At 53.8% G+C, this 18,016-nt stretch overlaps 1 protein-coding gene across 10 annotated transcripts in view; it reads left to right on the top strand.

Moving 5' to 3' along the window:
* The window catches only part of shot (dystonin-like protein short stop), a 306,414-nt gene that overhangs the window by 111,203 nt on the left and 177,195 nt on the right, over positions 1-18,016 (top strand). Inside the window, exon 1 of one of the 10 annotated variants that reach the window (XM_055068485.2) lies at positions 2,349-2,721. The exons of the other annotated variants lie outside the window; for them this stretch is intronic. Coding sequence (XP_054924460.1) covers positions 2,368-2,721 — 354 coding nt within the window. The 5' untranslated portion in view covers positions 2,349-2,367. Of the gene's footprint in view, positions 1-2,348; positions 2,722-18,016 lie in introns of those variants that run through there. 10 annotated transcript variants of the gene reach the window in all.

The raw sequence follows: 18,016 nt of genomic DNA, 5'->3' as shown, positions 1-18,016 counted from the left end.
CAAACAATATAAATGTGCTCGGCATCGACGCGAAGCGCAGATAAACCTGTCTACGTGTTTTTACTATCTTCACGTCCAGTTGCGCAGTTCTAATTGCAACGAATGTTCCTGAAGGTGGTTACAGAATACAGCCCATATAAGTTATAATTACGCTTTCGCGTAGGAGTAGGTAAATATAGGCTTAAAGCGTTCAAGGTTGCTGTTTTGTGGGCAGATTTCCAGCGGCGAAAAATGAATATTTAATTCACATCTCGCATGAGGGTACGTTGAGTCCTTCGCTTGCTTTGACGCACTGATTGCGAAGACGCTCAGCCGTTCGCCCAGAGATGCTGTTTGGGCCTGCGTCTGTCACCGAAGACTCATATTCTCTGTTTCGTGAATCCGTTGTAATGGAATTAATGCATAGTGAGAAACTTCTTACAAAGAAAGAAAAGGCGAAACGTTTAACTGACTTTTCCCAATTTCTCCGGCTTTGCTTCAGATCCGATTATTCATCGTTGGTTACCCGAGCATTCAACGTTTTTGGTTGAATCGACTACACAGGCACGCATACGCAGGCACATTACGCGGGCGTACAACCTGCGTTCGTAAAGCGTCTATTATGGGTAAACCAGCGGCAGTTTTGCGGTCCAAGGCCTAAAAAAAAAAAGTAAAATACCGAAGCAACTGTTACGCTACTCTGGCCGTCTACTAGTCGGCCGCAGCCCTAGCCTTCCATTTTAGACGACTTTTACTGTATCTGATAAATTGATAATTGGTTATAGTTTCACGGAGGTGTCGCCGTAACAATGCCTTTTGGTAGTGTAGCCTGCCTCGGCGCGTTTATATATAGTTTTGGTGGAGGTAAGTATTGTTCTTCAGTGATTTACGCCCGCGCCAACTCTGATGAAGCCTCCGAAAGGTGCAACGCAGTTTATTTGCGGCCCAAAATTTGGTATGACAGCAGCAGACGCGTGAAATGTGGACCGCGCCCATAGCGGACGGCTAAATGTCGAACAGGTGTTCGCACCGGCCGGCGTGTGGGTGTCCCAGAAGTCAGTTGACTGTCGTTAACTACGGTTGCCCAGTAGCCTTCCGTTGCACGTGACCAGCTAGCAATAAATCGAAAAGGAACGCGCCCCACGCATTGTTTCTTTGTTCTCGCGAAAGTGCCCGCTGGGGTGATCGCGACGTCGACTCACTCACGCCTTCCTTCCGTCATTCATTGGCGCGCGTCGCCGAGCAAAAGGGTTTCCTGACTAATATGGAATTTACTCGCTCAAAAGGGTGAATTGTGGTTGCTGCTTCGTTTCCGTGAGTGCATCGGCCCCCTCCCACCGTGAAAAGCACTTATACGCTATGCTAGTGAGTCCATGACTGTCCATGCTTATTGCGTGCGCGTGCATACGTTACGTCGCAATGTTCACAGTTTGCTTGGATCTAGCGTTGTGCTGCGCATCACCATAGATGCAAGAGGGCAAGCTTCGCCCTACAGCTTTGTGCACGCTTTCAATCCAAGCGCACTTTTGCACCCATATGCAAGTGGCAGATAGTCCTCAACTTTATTGTAGGGAGTAATGGACGAAGTCAATGAGGGAGTCACGTTCCGTAGCCACTGGTCGTCGACTCACCGTCATTGCGCGGCTAGCAGTTTAGGCTCCACATTCTTCATTGAGATAAACATGCGCGCTTCGTGTCCGTTATCGCCAGAGTCTCGCCGGCGCTCAGATAAAGAGAAGGGAGGGGACCAAATATCAGAAAAAAATATCACAAAACGCGAGCGGTGTCCAGATGCTGGCGAGAGGGAGCAGCAGCAGCAGTCCGGCCCGGCTTGCTGCTCTGCAACGTGTTTGGCGCGCGCGCTTACACATGATCGTGTGGGGCCAGCCGCCGCCGGCTGCCCAAGTCGGGCAGTCGTAGCTGCCGCGGCGACCGGGCGTGGGCTGGCGCCACTGTCGCGCCATAAAAGGCGTTCCTCTGTGGACGGTGCGAACGAGCGTGGGCTTCGCGCCGAGGTCGGTTGGCTGGGCCGACGTCGAGGACGTCTAGATGGACGACGGAGCGTCGTCTGAGGGTGTTCGTGACGTGGCTCCCCCTGGCGGAACTTCTCGGCGGTGGCGGATTTGCGTGGGGTTGCGCGTAGTGCGAGCGAGAGAGAGAGAGAGAGGTCGGGCGCCGGCTGCGCCGATTGTACGCAGAGGAAGGTGTGGTAGGTGAGCGAGGGAGAGAGCGAGGCGGGTCGTCGCGGCGGCAAACCTGTTTGAGAGTGCCCCCCCCCCCCTCCCCACATGCACCGTAGCTGCTGCGTCTGCCCGGCCGAAGTGTGCCTGCAGAAGTTAGATCGTGCCGGCGCTGGGCGTCGGACGCTCGCTCTGTCAGTTGTGCGCGATGTACTCGTTCGTGCGCGGCGCGCGGCTCTACGTGAAGGGTAGCCGCGACCCGCGGGACCCCGACGACGTGCCGGACCCCGGCGACGACCACCAGCAGCTGTCGGCCACGAGCGGCGGCAACCGCACGCAGATGGCGTCTGCCTCGCAGGAGTCGCGCGAAGTGTTCCGCTCGTCGCACGTGCGCTCTGGCCTCAAGACAGTGCACACGTCGCGCGTGGTACGCAAGACGACCACCATGACGCGCGGCGAGCAGAGCCAGCTGGCCATCGAGCAGGAGGCGACCACGCAGACGCCGCGCCTGCTCGAGAGCTCGGCCACGCAGACGCGCAGCGAGAAGCGCCGCGGCCACAAGGTGCGTAAGCCACAGGTTGTGCCGGCGCCGGTGCGTGACCGGCCCCGGCAGCGCGCCATGGCTTCTTCCGGCGGGCTTGCTGCGCTGCGCCCGCGAGGCCGCGTCGAATCGGGGGCCCCTGTTGCACTGCCGGCGCGTTCCTCCGACACCCGGCGCGGCTAGCGCTACTTCGTTTGCTCGCTACTCGGCGATGCGTCCGGATTCCGAAACGGGACGAACGAACGCCGGTCGGGGAGAGGCTGTCATTGAACCGTGCTCCGGAGCCTACCTGCCCATCCCACCGCGCCGGCCTGAGGCCTACTTTATGGGGCTGCCTTCCCTCCGCTTTCAGAATGACGACCGCTTCTTTCGGTTTCTCCGTGGAGGCGAGGCCGGCGATATCGCTGCTGCTGACGCTGCGTACTAAAAACGCGTAGCAGGCGACGGGCGATTCATTTTCGCCTTGGGCGATCGCCGTTACTTATGCGAAACCAGCAAAGCTCAGCTCAAGCTTCCTTTCACGCCCTCTCTCCCCCCCCCATCTTTCTGCCTCGCAAACGTGTTTCAAATTGTTTACAAAAACGTTGCAATCGCTACGCTGAATCGGCATAACAGGCGACAGTCACGTTGCGGAAAGCTGCGTTGCCTCCCAGGTGATCATCCTTGCTCGTTTCGAAACCTGGAAGGTCCGAAGCTTTATCTCTCCGCGATGCGTGTAAAGTAGTTTCTAGTTGTTGACACCATCTTTCGCCGGCGGTAGCGTCGGTTTCGGGCGCAGGTGCCGAGTATCACTCGCCCCTTGTTTGCGTGTGTGTGTGTTCAGGTCGTGCGTGAAAAGAACGGTTGCGAAACAACCCTGGTATACACTACGCATTGAAACCGGTCGTCCGCCAAATTAAACGGCCGCCGTTCGTTCCGCATAGCGTTCTCTTCGCCAAGAGCGACGATACGCGTCGTCCCGTTCTTTTTCACGGTGAGGAAACCCGGCGCCTCGCGCGAGACTCCTCCTGCGCGGCGCGTTTCGCCGCTCGACAACTTCGCGACAGCATAATGCTCGCTCTCTGTCAAACTGTCGAGTGTGTTCCGACTCGGGCGCGCGCGCCACTTGCACGGAGCTGTCGCCCGAGAGAGGCGTGGCTTGGGCCGGAGCTCAGCTTCGCATTGTTTGGGCCGTAATTTCGCATCCGCGCGGCAGGTGGTAAAGACTCCGGCTGCTCGACGCCCGCGACCTGCGGGCTCCTCTTGACGCGGTCTGGGCCGAGCGTGGCCTTTGCCCGACGCGCACCGTTTGAATCGAGTTTGGGGCGCCGCTCAACGCGAGCTCGTGGGTTCGGTGGCCGACGGAGCTTGCTACACTACAAAAACTTTTGCCTGCTTACTTCTAGGTGCTCGTTAGAGAACCCGGAGTGGTCGAAACTAATTCGGAGCACTTCACAACCGCGTCTTCCACAGCCTTAGTGCTGGTTTTGGGACGTTGAAACCCCATCAGTTAGAAGCGAATCGCAGCTTTTGCGTTGTTTAATCCGGAAATTAGCGCGGAGTTTTCTGCCGTCGGATTCGTAGGCGTGGCCTCGATTAAGCATTCTGCCTCGTTCTTTGCGCCGGGCTGATCCGCGATGCATCGGTATTGCTCCGGCGGGTCGCCTTTTCTCTCTTCGGCGTCGACAGTCAGATCGCCGATAGTTCGATGTCAGCCCGGTCGAAACGTTGGCGCTCGCTTGAGCTTGCGGCTCGCGTTTTCCCCCCCACGGCAGCGAGTCGCGGCAGCTGTCGCGGTGGGGGGGAAAGCCGCGGATTGAGGCCGCGTCCGCTCGGGCCCACGCTGCGGGGAGTGCAGCGGGGGCGGCGGCTCTGTGTGCCGAGGGGATTGCGCAACAGCGAACGGGTTTTTCGTCGTTGGAAGATGCAAGCATACTGACAGCCATCAAGCGCCAGGGTTGGTAAGCACACGGGGGTGGCGGGCAACCGCTTGCGAGTGCCATTGACAGGGCGCGATCCACCTGTTCACTGGAACGCTGATAACGTCTCGTTTTCGATCAGCCTTCCTTTCAAAGTGGAAGTTGACGACAGGCTGCGACCGTCCATGCTGACGAGGCTCGCGTCAGGTTTGGTTAGGCGACGGCAGGCAAACACGCGCGAACACTGTTGACAGAGAGCTTGGCTTCGCATGTCGCGCCACCGGGAGTGTTTCGCTACTGGCAAAATGCCAGACACGGCCCCCCCCGTACCGCGATTTCCTTTCCGTTCCATTTCTCATTGTCTCGTACCTTTCACTTGTAGATCGATCTTGATAGTATGGATGTCGTTGCCGTGGCTTTCGCTTCAAGTCCGCTGTACGGCATCTTGTCCTACACTTGGTGTGTGTGTGTGTGTGTGTGCAGACGGGCTCTGTAGCTACTGCGTGGGTGTCTGAAAGAGACCCACGCGCAGTCTGGCGCTGTAATGGTTAAAGGAGCGACGGGCCGTGGGAAGTTTCGTTCCCATTGCGTTATGCAGAGAGGGAGCTTTACTCGGCAAGTGTGAGTGGAGCAGACGTAGCCGGACAGGCCCGAACGCCCTTCACCTCGGAGCTTCCCCTTGTGTGTTTTGCTAACCCGAAATGTGACGCGCAACCTTTTACAGCGTCACCCTTTAAGCGCTGGTACACGCTTTTCCCGGTCCGCCTTCCGTCCTTGCGCTGTGTGCGGGGCGAAATCCGTGCAGGCCTCCTGATAGAGGCACAGCGGGACGAAACTTTGCACACAGTTCGTGAACACGCTATTCGTGTGAAAGAACTCTGGACACGTCTGATAAACTAATCAACTATTTTGAACGGTACCCCGAATTGAATGTAGAAATCGTTGCCGATTTTTAGGGGTTGTCAGCTGACGTTGTTCGTGACGTATGCTGGCTATGTGCAAGTATATTTTAAACCGATTGCTTTCTTTGGCTCCCCCCCCCCCGCACCTTTCACTTTTAATGCTTCTCTGTTTATGGGAGGAGTCAACTTGGGTGTGTGGCGGCTGCTGTTTTGTCGAACAGATGGTACGGAAGGGCCACTATTCTATGGCTATGCGTTGAGACAAGAGTGAAGTAACAGGTGTAGCATACTAGCGGTGCATGTCTGCAGCTGACAAGGGCCCCGTAATATACCTTTAACGAAAAGCAGCTTGCACGTCATCTAATGAAAATGGTTTGTGGTTAGTCTTGTTTTCCATATTGTTCGGTGGTTCTGTGCGAAGCAGGACAAGGGACGCCCTCGTCATTTCCGTGCCCCTCTGTCCTGCTTCTCGCTGCGCCACTTACATCATCTAATGCGGTTGAAGTCGTGATGGTGTAAGTGAATCTTCGGGATGCAGTGCACATGGTGTTTGTTACCTCGATGATTCAGGCTGTAGCGGTTATGATTGAAACAAACCACACGTAAACAATTGTGTAAAACTGAAAGAGGCATCTGTCTAGCATCGCACTCGAAGCGATTAATGGCTAAAATATAAAGCACACTGAATGGGGCATGGCCTTCACAAAGAGGGAACTCGGCACTGTTAGTTGGCCACGAAGTTCACTGGAACGTTCCTTCGCTCAGTGGTTTGCTCAGTTTGTTTAGGCGTCTTTGCTATGTGCCCACTATGCTGTCCCGCAGTGTAGTGCCGAAATTCTGGATAGTGACAGAATTTCAGCGCTTTTCCGTGAGAAATTTTTTTTTTTGCTCGCTAGGACGTCAGCGAGTCGGACGACCTGTTCGCCCTGTATTACGCCAGACGAGGTGCTGCGCGATGTTCGCTCAGCAATGAAACAAGCAATCTGACGGGTCCAGCTGGCTCTGCACGTCCTTGCGGCTCGACTGACTGGACGGCGACTGCGTAGGCGTGTGCGCACGCGAGTGGGCCCCGGTCTGCCGCGATTTTCTTCGGCTCCCATTTTTGGATCGGGCTGGCGACACGCCCCTTTTGGCCGGGCGCCCTCGCGTGCGCGCGGCGAGTTGCACCGACTCGCGCGATTGTGTGCTTGCCGTATTGTGCTTGCGATAAGCGCGCCGGATTACATTTGCCGAGCAAGCGCAAAGAAGGGGGGCAACAAAAGAAAGCCTTCGCTTATCGTTGGATAAGTTCTGAGCCGGTTGTCAGCCGCGCGCGCACACACTTCCGTTTTTCTTTTTTTTTTTTTTCATCCGAGCTAAACTGCTCGGAACGTTGGCGCTGCGTTGGGCCATTCCTCTACAGCCCAGAGTAGTAGCCTCTTGAATACGCACCGCCATGTTATTCGCGCCTCGTAGCCTACACCCATCTAATCCGTGTCAGGATTGGGGGCTCAATCCCATCGATCGTGATCCGTTGTCAAGATTGGAGTCCGGCATGAATTCGAAGGTAGCTGGCCCATGCCGTCGTCCAACTTATCCACGCTGAGGACGATGATGAAGGGAAGGACTACTTCTCATCGAGAACGAGGAATATGGGTTTATTTACAGTATTTATATCAGTCTAACATGACTGTTTGAGAAAGTGCATCAGTCTAACATGACTGCTTGAGAGAGTCTCAGTCCAACATGACTGCTTAAGAAAAGTGTCGAGCATCCGTACAACAGCAGTTTTTAAACACTCGGTCCTCCCGCGATACAAGGTGACGCGAACGTACGTTTAGTCATCGCAAACTAGCCGCCTCTCCGCAGGACGGTTTACACACACACGTGTGCACGGTCCGAAACCGACACCACACGAATTTCGTAGAATTCGGATCCGCCCCGAGTAGCACATTGCGTCTTGGTCGGTGCGTGGGAAGGAGCCTTTCTCGGCGTTCCCGCGTCAACTCCCCCACCCGTAGTAGATCAGGTCCGCGTTGTCGTGTTGCGCACAAAGCCTGCTTCGTCGAACTCCTTCAGTCGCAACGCATCCTAGCTGAAGCGACGGAGAGTGGAGGATGCGCGTATTGTTACCGACACAAAGTCGACTTAGCCACGCCGTGGCTAGAGGTTGGCGGCGGCATTCCAAGATGAGGTTGCCACCGCTGGCGTAACTGGCTGGCAAACTTGCACTGCAGCTGGCCGTTCTTAACATCCGCAACTTGCGTATTCCAAGAATCCTCGCAAGGAAACTGCATTTATCAAGTCCGAAAATGTGCGCGTGCTTGGTAGTAAAACTGTACGCGATAACTGGATAGGTTAGCCCAGCGAGAAGCTTGGCTCTCTACTACAAGTTTAGTAGAGTGCTTCAATACATAAAACAGCGATTTGTTTAAAAAGTCACTGGAATGCCATTGCATTTCGTCGGACACACTAAAAATTAATATCTCGGAACTGGTGCTGTCCAGAGAATTCGGTCCAAGTGGACACGCCGTGCGAACTCGGCGGCTATAATCCGCAGATTGATGTATGGGGCGTAAATTAATTAGTTAAGATGTTAATTAGCGTAATTACGTTAATTCGGTTGATCATTTCGATTTATCGTAGAAGTAATGGCCGCCTCATCGACTAAATTAGATCAAGAGTTAGAATTGTGTTATCTGCCATCGGCAATCTTAAAAATTTGGTGCAGCTAGAAAAAGCACCCTGTATTTTGAAGCAACTGATAACCTATATAGGAACGTACGCAATTAATATCTTTCAGAGAAAGCCACGATATCGTAGTTTTTTGTTGTAGAGGAGTCCGGTACCTTTCTCGGCCTTTGGCATGCCACGTTACAAGATGCAGGAAAGCCAGCGCCATAAGAAAAAAAAAAAAACAAAAAGGATAAGTATGGGCATATTACGAAGACAGAGCCGCAGATAGCGCTGGGCTTACAGCTGTTCTGTCGCTCAACCGTAGCCTAACATCGCACTCTGTTATTTTTTCCGAAGAAAATCCGCACGATTACAACTCGTGCGCCGTCCGTACGCGCCACAGGCTCCTAGTGGGTGCTGACACGTTGTCCGCTGCCCTGTCCCATAATCGGGTGTGGGCCGCGTGCAGCTTCTATAACAACGTCGCGTTCCAGTGTCGTGTTTCCCCTCCTTCCGGCAAACTATAGCAGAGTTTAAGCCCAGCGTCTGTCTGCTTGTCCTCGGGTCCCTTGCGCTGGTTTTACATGCACTCGTGACGTATATGGTTGCCCGGGGGCACAGCTATTTTCCGCCTTGTGCCGGGTGAAGGTCTCGTGTGCCAACATGTGCGACATTTTCCGTCTGAATGCCACAGCCGCGAATCGAACGCTCGACCCTGTAGCGCGGGTGCTGTTCGTTGCCCGTGACTTCCGGCAATCTGTGCGATATCGGAGATTTGGCAACCGGAAGTCGAGCGCACTTACTCGTGCTGTGCGCTGTACAGTAGCAGGCGGGGTAGTCACGTGACTGGTTTTTCGCATCGTGGGATGAGGAATAAGCGCACGCGTAGCTTCATCGGGCTCGCATAGCGAGAGAGCGCATTACGCTCGTGTGTATACGGGAAAAGGCGGGAGTGCACCAGAACACGCTTCTATGCGATTAGTCACTGACCGAAGCGGTATATATACGCTCGGGTAATGAACGACACGGCACAACTCGGTCGTACTGTGCGCACACGGGACCGACACGGCTATTGACGTCTTAAGTATGATCCATCAGAAGCGCATTGTTCTCGGCGATATCACAAAAGAGCACCGCTCGTCCCTTGTACCGTCCCGTTGCAGCGACCCATAGCTCTCTTCTGCCAACGTGACCTCCTGTAGCCATTCACAAGTTTTCGAAAGAGGCCGCTGTCCAGAAAGGGCTCGCAGCATGCAGTTCTTCGGGCTTAATCCCTTCGGGTGAGGGTAAATTGAAAATGTGACAAACGATCGTCCAAGGATCTGTAGCGTCTCATCGGACCTGCGCAGTCGCATAATTGTCAACTGTCAACTCTCATTGGTGAAACGTCGGAACGGCAGTTGTGTTTGCTGTTTCCCGCCTTCAGTATGGCATTTCGAGATTCCCCATGATCGCGGAATATGGCATAATTCAGGCAAGAGTTCACCTCCACTGACCCGAACCGTAATGGGTTCCACACTTGTTGACTCCGTTGTATCTCATCGAGCTATTGGCGAATACTTTTTGTTGGAACGTTGTCTACGTGAACAATAAAATTAGTCGCAGCACATTTGAGGCGTCTTCGTAGTTCCAAGCCGCATTGTCGTGAAGTGCTTGGCGTGCCGCCGAGGCTAAGTGCCGTTGACTGTTGTGAGCTGCTGAGCTCAAGAGATCGACGTCAGTCGCGGCGGCCGCATTTCGATGCCCCCCCCACTGCAATTTAGATTTAGGTGCACGCCAAAGAATCTCACGTAGTCGAAGTTATTTCGGTGTCCCCCCACCAGGGCATGCCTGATAATCAGATTGTGATTTTGGCACCCAAAACACTTCTTTAAATTTTTTTTTATCCACGTTTGTGGGAGGAGCTGCGGCTTTGTCACCGGGCCTGAAAGCGCGACACTTTCTGGACGATTTCAGAGCACCCCGGGCGATGGGCAACCGTACACGAGTCGCACGGTACACAGGGCGCGTCACCCTCGCCCTGTACGAAATGCGCCGGGCCAGTTAATTTTGTTGGATTGCTAGACCTTCGGAAATTTATTTAGACTGTCCACTAAAAAAACAAAAAAAAAAAAATGGACCCGACGTGTTTGCTCAGTAGCTTTGGCGTTGTGCTGCTAAGCACGAGGTCGCGGGGTCAAATCCCGGCCGCACTTCGACGGGGGCGAAATGCAAAAGCGCCCGTATACCGTGCATTGGGTGCACGTTAAAGAACCCCAGGTGGTCAAAATTAATCTGGAATCGCTTACTACCGCGTGCTTCATAATCAGGTCGGGGTTTTGACGCGTAAAACCCCAAAATTTAATATTTTTTAAATAAAAAAGTGTAGAGGTTTTTCCTTCTTTTTTTAAATCTACACAATATAGTCTACAAAAAGTTTTGTTGGTTCAGGCTTTCTAAAACTCGTGATAGGTTGTATTCTAAGGGAGCCAACGATGGACCTTGACAAGTTTCGAGGTCTGCTACTGCGCCACAACTCTGGGAATGCAGGTGGGTTTCCCCAAGGTAAAAAAGTTTGGGAACCCGTGTTCTAGTTTTACCGCCAAATTTACGAAAATAGTTTTGAAATAGTTCGGCCTCGTGTGGTTTAGTTTTTTTTTTTTTTTTTTATTGTCCCTTCAAGTAACCGCCAACTTGCGGCGCGTTCTTTCCAGTCATCCTTTTCGAAAGTCGGGTGGAACAGGTCGATACAAGAAGGTAGTACGTTCGTCGCGTCAGCGTGGACGGCGCAGTCGGGCGCTTGCTCGGACCGTCAACGTGGGACCCCGCGAGAGGAGTTCACACTGTGTAGCGCGGATCGCGACGTCAGCTCGGACCCACACGTCGCATTATAGCCGTTCGCGCGTCTCGGCGGCAGCCAAGGCCGATCGTGCGCGTCGCCGCGCGCACCTGCTCCAGCGGTGCCGCTCACGCCCGGGACGTGGCTCGCCAAGGCCACCCGGCGTCTCTTCGAACGCGTCCCATCCTTCCGGCTGTGAACGTCCACTGCAGACCGCGGCGACGCAAAGGGGAGATGTAATAACCGACGACGGCGGCCCTCCACAGTGTGAGCCGTGCTCGCCGTGGCTTCCGGGGTTAGCCCACCTGGTCTCTTCTTTTGCGTACCACGCGAACAGTTGAAAGGGAGCGCCGAATAGAAGGGAGCGCATGCCGCCAGCGGCGCTGTTTGCACTCCCTTTGTGTACGCGCGTCAAAAGGTGCCCCGGAAGCTGCGGGGACCGCGACGTCGGCGCGCCGAACGGTTTCGACACTGCGGACGCGCATGTGTGGCCGTGCGTATACGGGTAGCTACCTGTGACTGGCGCCACGCCTTTTTAAATCATTTTCGTTTTACTCGTTTCCGCAGAAACGTGCAGGTCCTCATTACGCTCGCTTCTGCTGCATGCGCGGTAGCGGGGCGGGACATCTTTCGCAAACAGTCGCTGTCCGTGATTTCTTTTTTCTCATTAGTATCTCTTTTCTTTTTCGCGGCCACACCTGTCGGGAATTTTTTTCCTTCGCGAAGTACGGCTACGAGAAATCTGTGATCGTGGAATGGGTAACCGTCCGCGGTCGACTTGCGGGAAATCTAAATCGGGGCGTCGGAACGAAACGTTTTAAGCGTGAAATGCGTTTAGCTCTCGTTGTCGGCGGCCTTCGAGAGGCCTTGAGCCGACATCCAGAGCCGTTATCCGGGCACTCGAGACGAGAATGGGGCGAGAACGAAACGAGAGCCGGCCATTGTTGCGAGAGCAAAACGAGATCATGCGGGCAACCAGTCAAAACCTTGCAAAATGCGGTCTCTGGCCCCCAACCTTTTGTACGGGACCGCATTACATACGCTAGTTACTGCACAAACACGTTACAAAAAAATATTGCTTCCGTTTCTTTTCCTAACGTTGTTCCCAATACCAGTCAAGCTGTAACTTGTACGCTCAAGTTTAATTTTTCATTTCCAATAGCGACGTTCAAAAGGCTGATACAATGCACCATAGACTTGACTGTCATCTTTTGGCGCTGAGGCAGGTTTGCCCGTGCTGTCTTGAACGCCACCGGTCCGTGATTTCCGCGGCGCGAGTTTTGCGCCGCCTCCTTCGAGAGATGGCGCCACCATGCGCGACCAGGCCTGCAGCGTTGGACGCGCCGCGGGTGGTTGCGAGATTAGACAGCTTTAGTATAGCGTAAAGCAGCAAACGCAAAGCGTTAGCGTTGCGTGCACGACACTGCGCATGCGCTGTACGTAAACGGTGCTGGATCTCTTACGTACGTACGCTATTTTCGAGATTTAGCGGTGAACGCTAACGCACGCAAGGGGAGCCTTACGTACGGCAAGATGGCGGCGCCAGTCGAAGTGAGAGCAGCCTTCGGATCTATCGAGTCGTCCGCCTGCACTGTTCGGCTCATTCGTTCCCCACTAATGCTCGTGTTTGCTTTAGATTTGTGTGATGATGCTTCGACAGTGGCGCACAGGTGACAAATGGGCGTTGTTTACGATATACGTTCTCGATTAGCGGCGCAGTAGGCTTAACGAGAGGGTTTGCTAATGTTTGCTCATGTTTGCTGTATCCGCCTCGAGATGGCGCCCAAGTGTATTTCGCTCTTTCGCTTGGTGTAAAGCCGCATGTCAAGCCGATGCATGTCATTGTGGTGTTGACCGAAGGTGGAAGTCAGACTCCAGCCGTCCCGAAGTAAAAGCCGTTTATTTAACACATACAACCAATATATATAATGAAGAACAGAAGCGCCCCCTGGGGAATAAAGAACCGAAATGAATAACGAAACTGAATATAACATACTCCCTCCCTTATTTTTAGTAGTTAGTTGTTAGTAAGTATTAGTAACGAAAACCCCAAAGCATGCACACTGTACTTATTTACACATATTTACAACCTATGTACACAATGACAGACAACGAACTAATTGGTCTGATAGTCTTTGAGCCAGGCCGGTGGCCGGCGCTCTCGGGTCGGCCGCGTTGGACGTCTCACTGGCGACGGGCTCGTTGACTGCTGCTGCGCTATGCCAGGACGCAGTTCTTGCGTCCTGGGAGAAGGAGGCTGTAGCACGGCAGGCTGCAGCACATCGGGAGACAGCGGCTGCGGCGTGGCAGGTTGCAGCGCCTCAGGAGACCGCGGCTGCGGCGTGGCAGGTTGCAGCGCCTCAGGAGACCGCGGCTGCGGCGTGGCAGGTGGGCCTGGTCCCCAGGTGCCCCTCTCCGGAACCCTGGAAAGCTTGGAGGCATTCCACGTACGGCCGTCTCCAAGTCGGAAAGAGGCTGGTCCCCTCCTCTTGATCACCTCAGTGGGTGAAGAAAAGGCGCAGTCTCCCTTGAACCGAACGGACGGTTTTTTGACACGGACAAAATCGCCTACGGCTATCTTCGTCTTCTTGGCGGCTCTTCTTTTGTCCGTCTAGTGCTTGCTGCTGACGCCGAACCCTTTGACGAAGTCGCGCCAACTCCTTGGCTGGATCTTCCGCAAATGCTGGTGCCGAGAAACCCACGATATCCAGCCTGGTTCGGGGCATTCTACCATGCAGCAGAACTGCTGGGGCGACTCCGGTGGTGGCGTGCGGAGTACAGCGGTAAATGGCAAGGTATTCTGTGACAGCTTGCCGGAGTGGTCGTCTTTCGAGGAGTGAGACTTGAATGAAGTTTTTCAATGTGCGATTGAAACGTTCTATTTGCCCATTGGCTTGGGGGTAGTATACTGAAGAATGTGAAAGACTGATGCCTCTGTGTTGCAGGAAAGTTATGAACTCACGCGAAGTGAACTGAGGTCCATTGTCACAAACGATCTCTTCCGGGTAGCCTTCCCGGGCAAAAACACTTCTTAAAAAGTCTTTCACGGTGCTCGTGGACACTTCGCTGCAAAAATACACCTCTGGCCATTTCGAATGGTAGTCAACAAGCGTTACAGCAAATCTGCTGTTGTAGGCTGCATGCTCCAAAGGACCAACAATGTCTAGGCCAAGCTTTTGCCATGGTCGCTCAGGCCATTCAACAGGTTGCAACGGTGCTGGTGATGTTTTGGCGGACTTATCTGCCTCCAGGCAGATGTGGCAGTTATTTACTGCCGTTTCCACTTGCTTATCCATTCGTGGCCACCAGAACCGCTCACGCAGTCGCGCCTTCGTGCGCGTGATACCCGGATGTGTCTCGTGCGCGATGCCGATGATCTGAGCAGTGAGGGAGGACGGAACAACGAGGCGCTCTCCACGCAGAAGCAGGTTATCGACAACAGAAAGTTCTTCCCGAATGGCGTAGAATGGTTTCGCCTCTTCTGGTATGGACTTCTTTGGCGGCCAGGAACTCAGCACGAATGACTTGACGGTTTCCAGGCAACTGTCGTCGAGGGCGGCCTGCCTGAACTTCTCCTTAGTCACGCAGGCTGGCTCAATGAACGAGACAATTTCTTCCTCCTTAGCAATCTCTGCCTCCGAGGTAGGTGCTGGTAGCCGAGAAAGTGCATCTGCTACAGTGTTTGTGGACCCCTTGCGGTATTCAACAGTGAAATTGTAGCAAAGCAGTCGTGCACTCCAGCGTGCGATTCGAAGTGGGCGTCTTCCATGTCCTTGTGACGACAGCAAGGACACCAGTGCCTGGTGGTCTGTTCGAATTGTGAAATGGCGACCCCACAGGTACGTGTGCCATCGCTCACACGCCCAAATGCACGCAAGTGCTTCTCGTTCACCGACTGAATATTTTCTCTCTGCAGGCGACAGTGTACGAGATGCGAAAGCGACTGTGCGGAGCTCGTGGCCACTTTGTTGCTGCAGGACTGCTCCCAGCCCACAGTCGGACGCGTCGGTCGACACAATTACTGGCAATGACGGATCGAACATCTGGAGGACTGTACTTGACGAAAGCATTTCCTTGACCCTCCGGAAACTGCTGTCTGCTTCGGCAGACCAGATGAATGGCTCATTTTTGCGAAGTAAGACTCTCATAGGCTCAACCACTTGTGCCAAGTGTGGAACAAACTTGGAGTAGTATTCTACGAGGCCCAGGAACGAACGAAGAGTGGCCACATCAGTTGGCACTGGTGTGTTAACTATGGAGTCTACTTTCTCTGGAAGTGGCGAGATACCACGTGCAGTGACCTTGTGCCCTAGAAAGGCAAGTTCTGGAACGTCGAAAAGGCATTTGTCGTTCAGTTTCAGACCTGCGTTCTTGATCTTTTGCAGCACGGTCTTCAAGTTTGAAAGGTGTTGTTCCGCGGTCTTGCCAAAAATGATGACATCATCAATGTAGAACAACACGCCAGGGCAGCGGTCAAGGATTTTCGCCATCATCTTCTGAAATGCCGCTGGGGCAGAGACCAACCCAAAGCAAACTCTTTTAAAACGGAAAAGGCCATCATGGGTGATGAAAGCTGTCAGATCCCTGCTGTCAGGGTGCAAGAGAACCTGATGGTAAGCAGAAGCCAAGTCAAGTTTGGAGAAGTGTGTAGCGCCTACCAAAGCGTGAAGCAGCTCCTCTGTATGGGGCAATGGGAAACTATCTGGAACAATAGCTTTGTTCGGCTCTCGAAGATCTACACAGATCCTGATGCTACCATCTTTCTTGTTAACAACAACAATGGGGGACACCCATTCAGAAGCATCGATCCGCTCGATGATGTCAAGGCTCAGCAACCTATGAAGCTCATTTGATACTGGTGAACGGAGAGAATACGGCAGACGGCGAAGCTTCGAAGTTACAGGCTGCACGCCTTGCCGTGTCTTGATGCGATGCGTGAACCCCTTAGCAAGACCCAACTCGGGACTGAAAAGTGAACTGAACTCATGTGCTATGGCTGGCGGAAGAGCTTTGTTACGGGGCTGCGTGCTTGACGATGTGGAAATAGAACAGGATAGCGGGTCAACAACAGTCGGCTGCGGAGTAACGGACGTGTATAGGCACTTGAGAGCAGAGCCCTCAATGCGAAGATCCAAGGCTTTAATGCCGTCTAGACCGATCAGAGAAGTGCCTCGGTGAACAACATAAAAACGTAGCGACGCTGTGCGGCCTTTAAATCGAACGTTTGCCTGGAAACAACCTAGCACTGGAATCAGCCGTTGAGAGTAGTCAAACAGACTAACATGCGGAGCAGGCAGGAGCGGAACGCTCCGAAAATATCGACTGAAGTCTTGTTCCGACAGGATTGAAACAGACGACCCTGAATCAACAAGGAATGTCAAAGTGACATTCGCGACTTGCAATTGAATATGGATTCCGCTACGCGCGGAACGTTGCACAGTCAAAACTTCCTCAGCACTGCTGGATGACGAAACATCTTCATGAAATTCAACTTCACGGACTCGGCCTTGCATTTGGGTTAGCTTGCGGTTGCATACCCTTTGAAAGTGGCCCTTGTGACCGCAAAACGAACAAGTCTTGCCATGCGCTGGGCACTGTGGCGCTGACGCGATGTGGTCCCGCGAACCGCATCGGAAACAATGTGGCGAGCCGGAGCGGCTACTCTGTTCTTGGTACCGCTGAGGGGGGCGGTTCCGCTGCGGCGCACGTGAGCCGCTCGCGCTCCTCGTTAAATTCTGCTCTACGGTGGCTGCCGGTCGTGAATTCCTTTTTTTTCGAAGAATGCGACGATGGTTTTCGACGCTGGCGCAATGAAATTGCTTCGACCGAAGCAGAAAGCTCTTTTAGCTCTTCAGCCGCCTGCTCAAACTGAAGTGCAATTCGAACAGAATTCTCGAATGAAAGTGTGGAACCCTCGAGCAGTAACCGCTCACGTACGCGAGGGGAAGCTACGCCGGCAACGAATTGGTCCCGCAAAGCATCATCTTGCGAGGCAAACGAGCAATGTGACGCTAGCTCCCGTAGAGCGGCAACAAAGTCATGAACGGACTCGCCTGTGTGTTGGCTGCGGCGGTGAAAGCGATGACGCTCGATGATAACGTTGCGCGACGTCGAAAACTGTAGCCGTAATGCGGCGAGTGCAGAGTCGTATTCGTCAGGAGGGGCCACGGCAGACTTGTCATCGGCGCGTGCTGCGGCACTTGGCGCGGCCGGTGCTGCGGCGCTCGTCCCTGCATGTAGCGTCTGATAAATACGCTGGCCCTCCGCCCCCAAACAATGCAAAAGAATAGCCTTGCGTTGCTCCGGCTTGAATGCGGCGGCTCCGGATGCCAGCAAGTACACGTTGAACATCTGCTCCCACTGCTCCCATGGCAATGAGGGACGGCCGGGCGTCGGAAGGAAAAACGGCGGCGGAGCAAGCCCGGTGAAGCTCATGGTGGCGGATACGGACGGCGCAGCGGGGCTGGGGGTACGTTCACGACATCCTCGTCGCCAATGTGGTGTTGACCGAAGGTGGAAGTCAGACTCCAGCCGTCCCGAAGTAAAAGCCGTTTATTTAACACATACAACCAATATATATAATGAAGAACAGAAGCGCCCCCTGGGGAATAAAGAACCGAAATGAATAACGAAACTGAATATAACAGTCATGTTTTCCGCGGCAAAACACAGTAGTGTGGTCGGTGCTGTGCTCACAATGCGTGTGCGTTTTACCAACGACGACGATATGAACCTCCTGAAGGAGGTTTTCGCCTTGAACCCATTCGGACGGACGTCAAGATGGGCGTCCGTTGCAAAAAAGTGGAAAGAAGTGGGAAATCTGCTTTCTGGAAGCGAAATTGCCGGCGAAACGTCCCCTCCGGAATAGCTTCGATGTTGAGTAGATCTTGAGGACACGTAGAACCTGCGCGGTCGCTCTCGTTCCTGAAGCATGAGGGCGTCTTTGTCAACCGAACTTAAAAAGGATACGTAATATGGGTCCCACAGAACACTCGATCGCGGCATGCCAAGACTAATCGGTGTGTTTCGCGACTCTTGACAAA

The sequence above is a fragment of the Dermacentor andersoni genome, chromosome 9 (genome assembly GCF_023375885.2).
Source record: "Dermacentor andersoni chromosome 9, qqDerAnde1_hic_scaffold, whole genome shotgun sequence".
Lineage (NCBI taxonomy): Eukaryota > Metazoa > Arthropoda > Arachnida > Ixodida > Ixodidae > Dermacentor > Dermacentor andersoni.
This window is presented reverse-complemented; position numbering and strand designations above follow the sequence as displayed.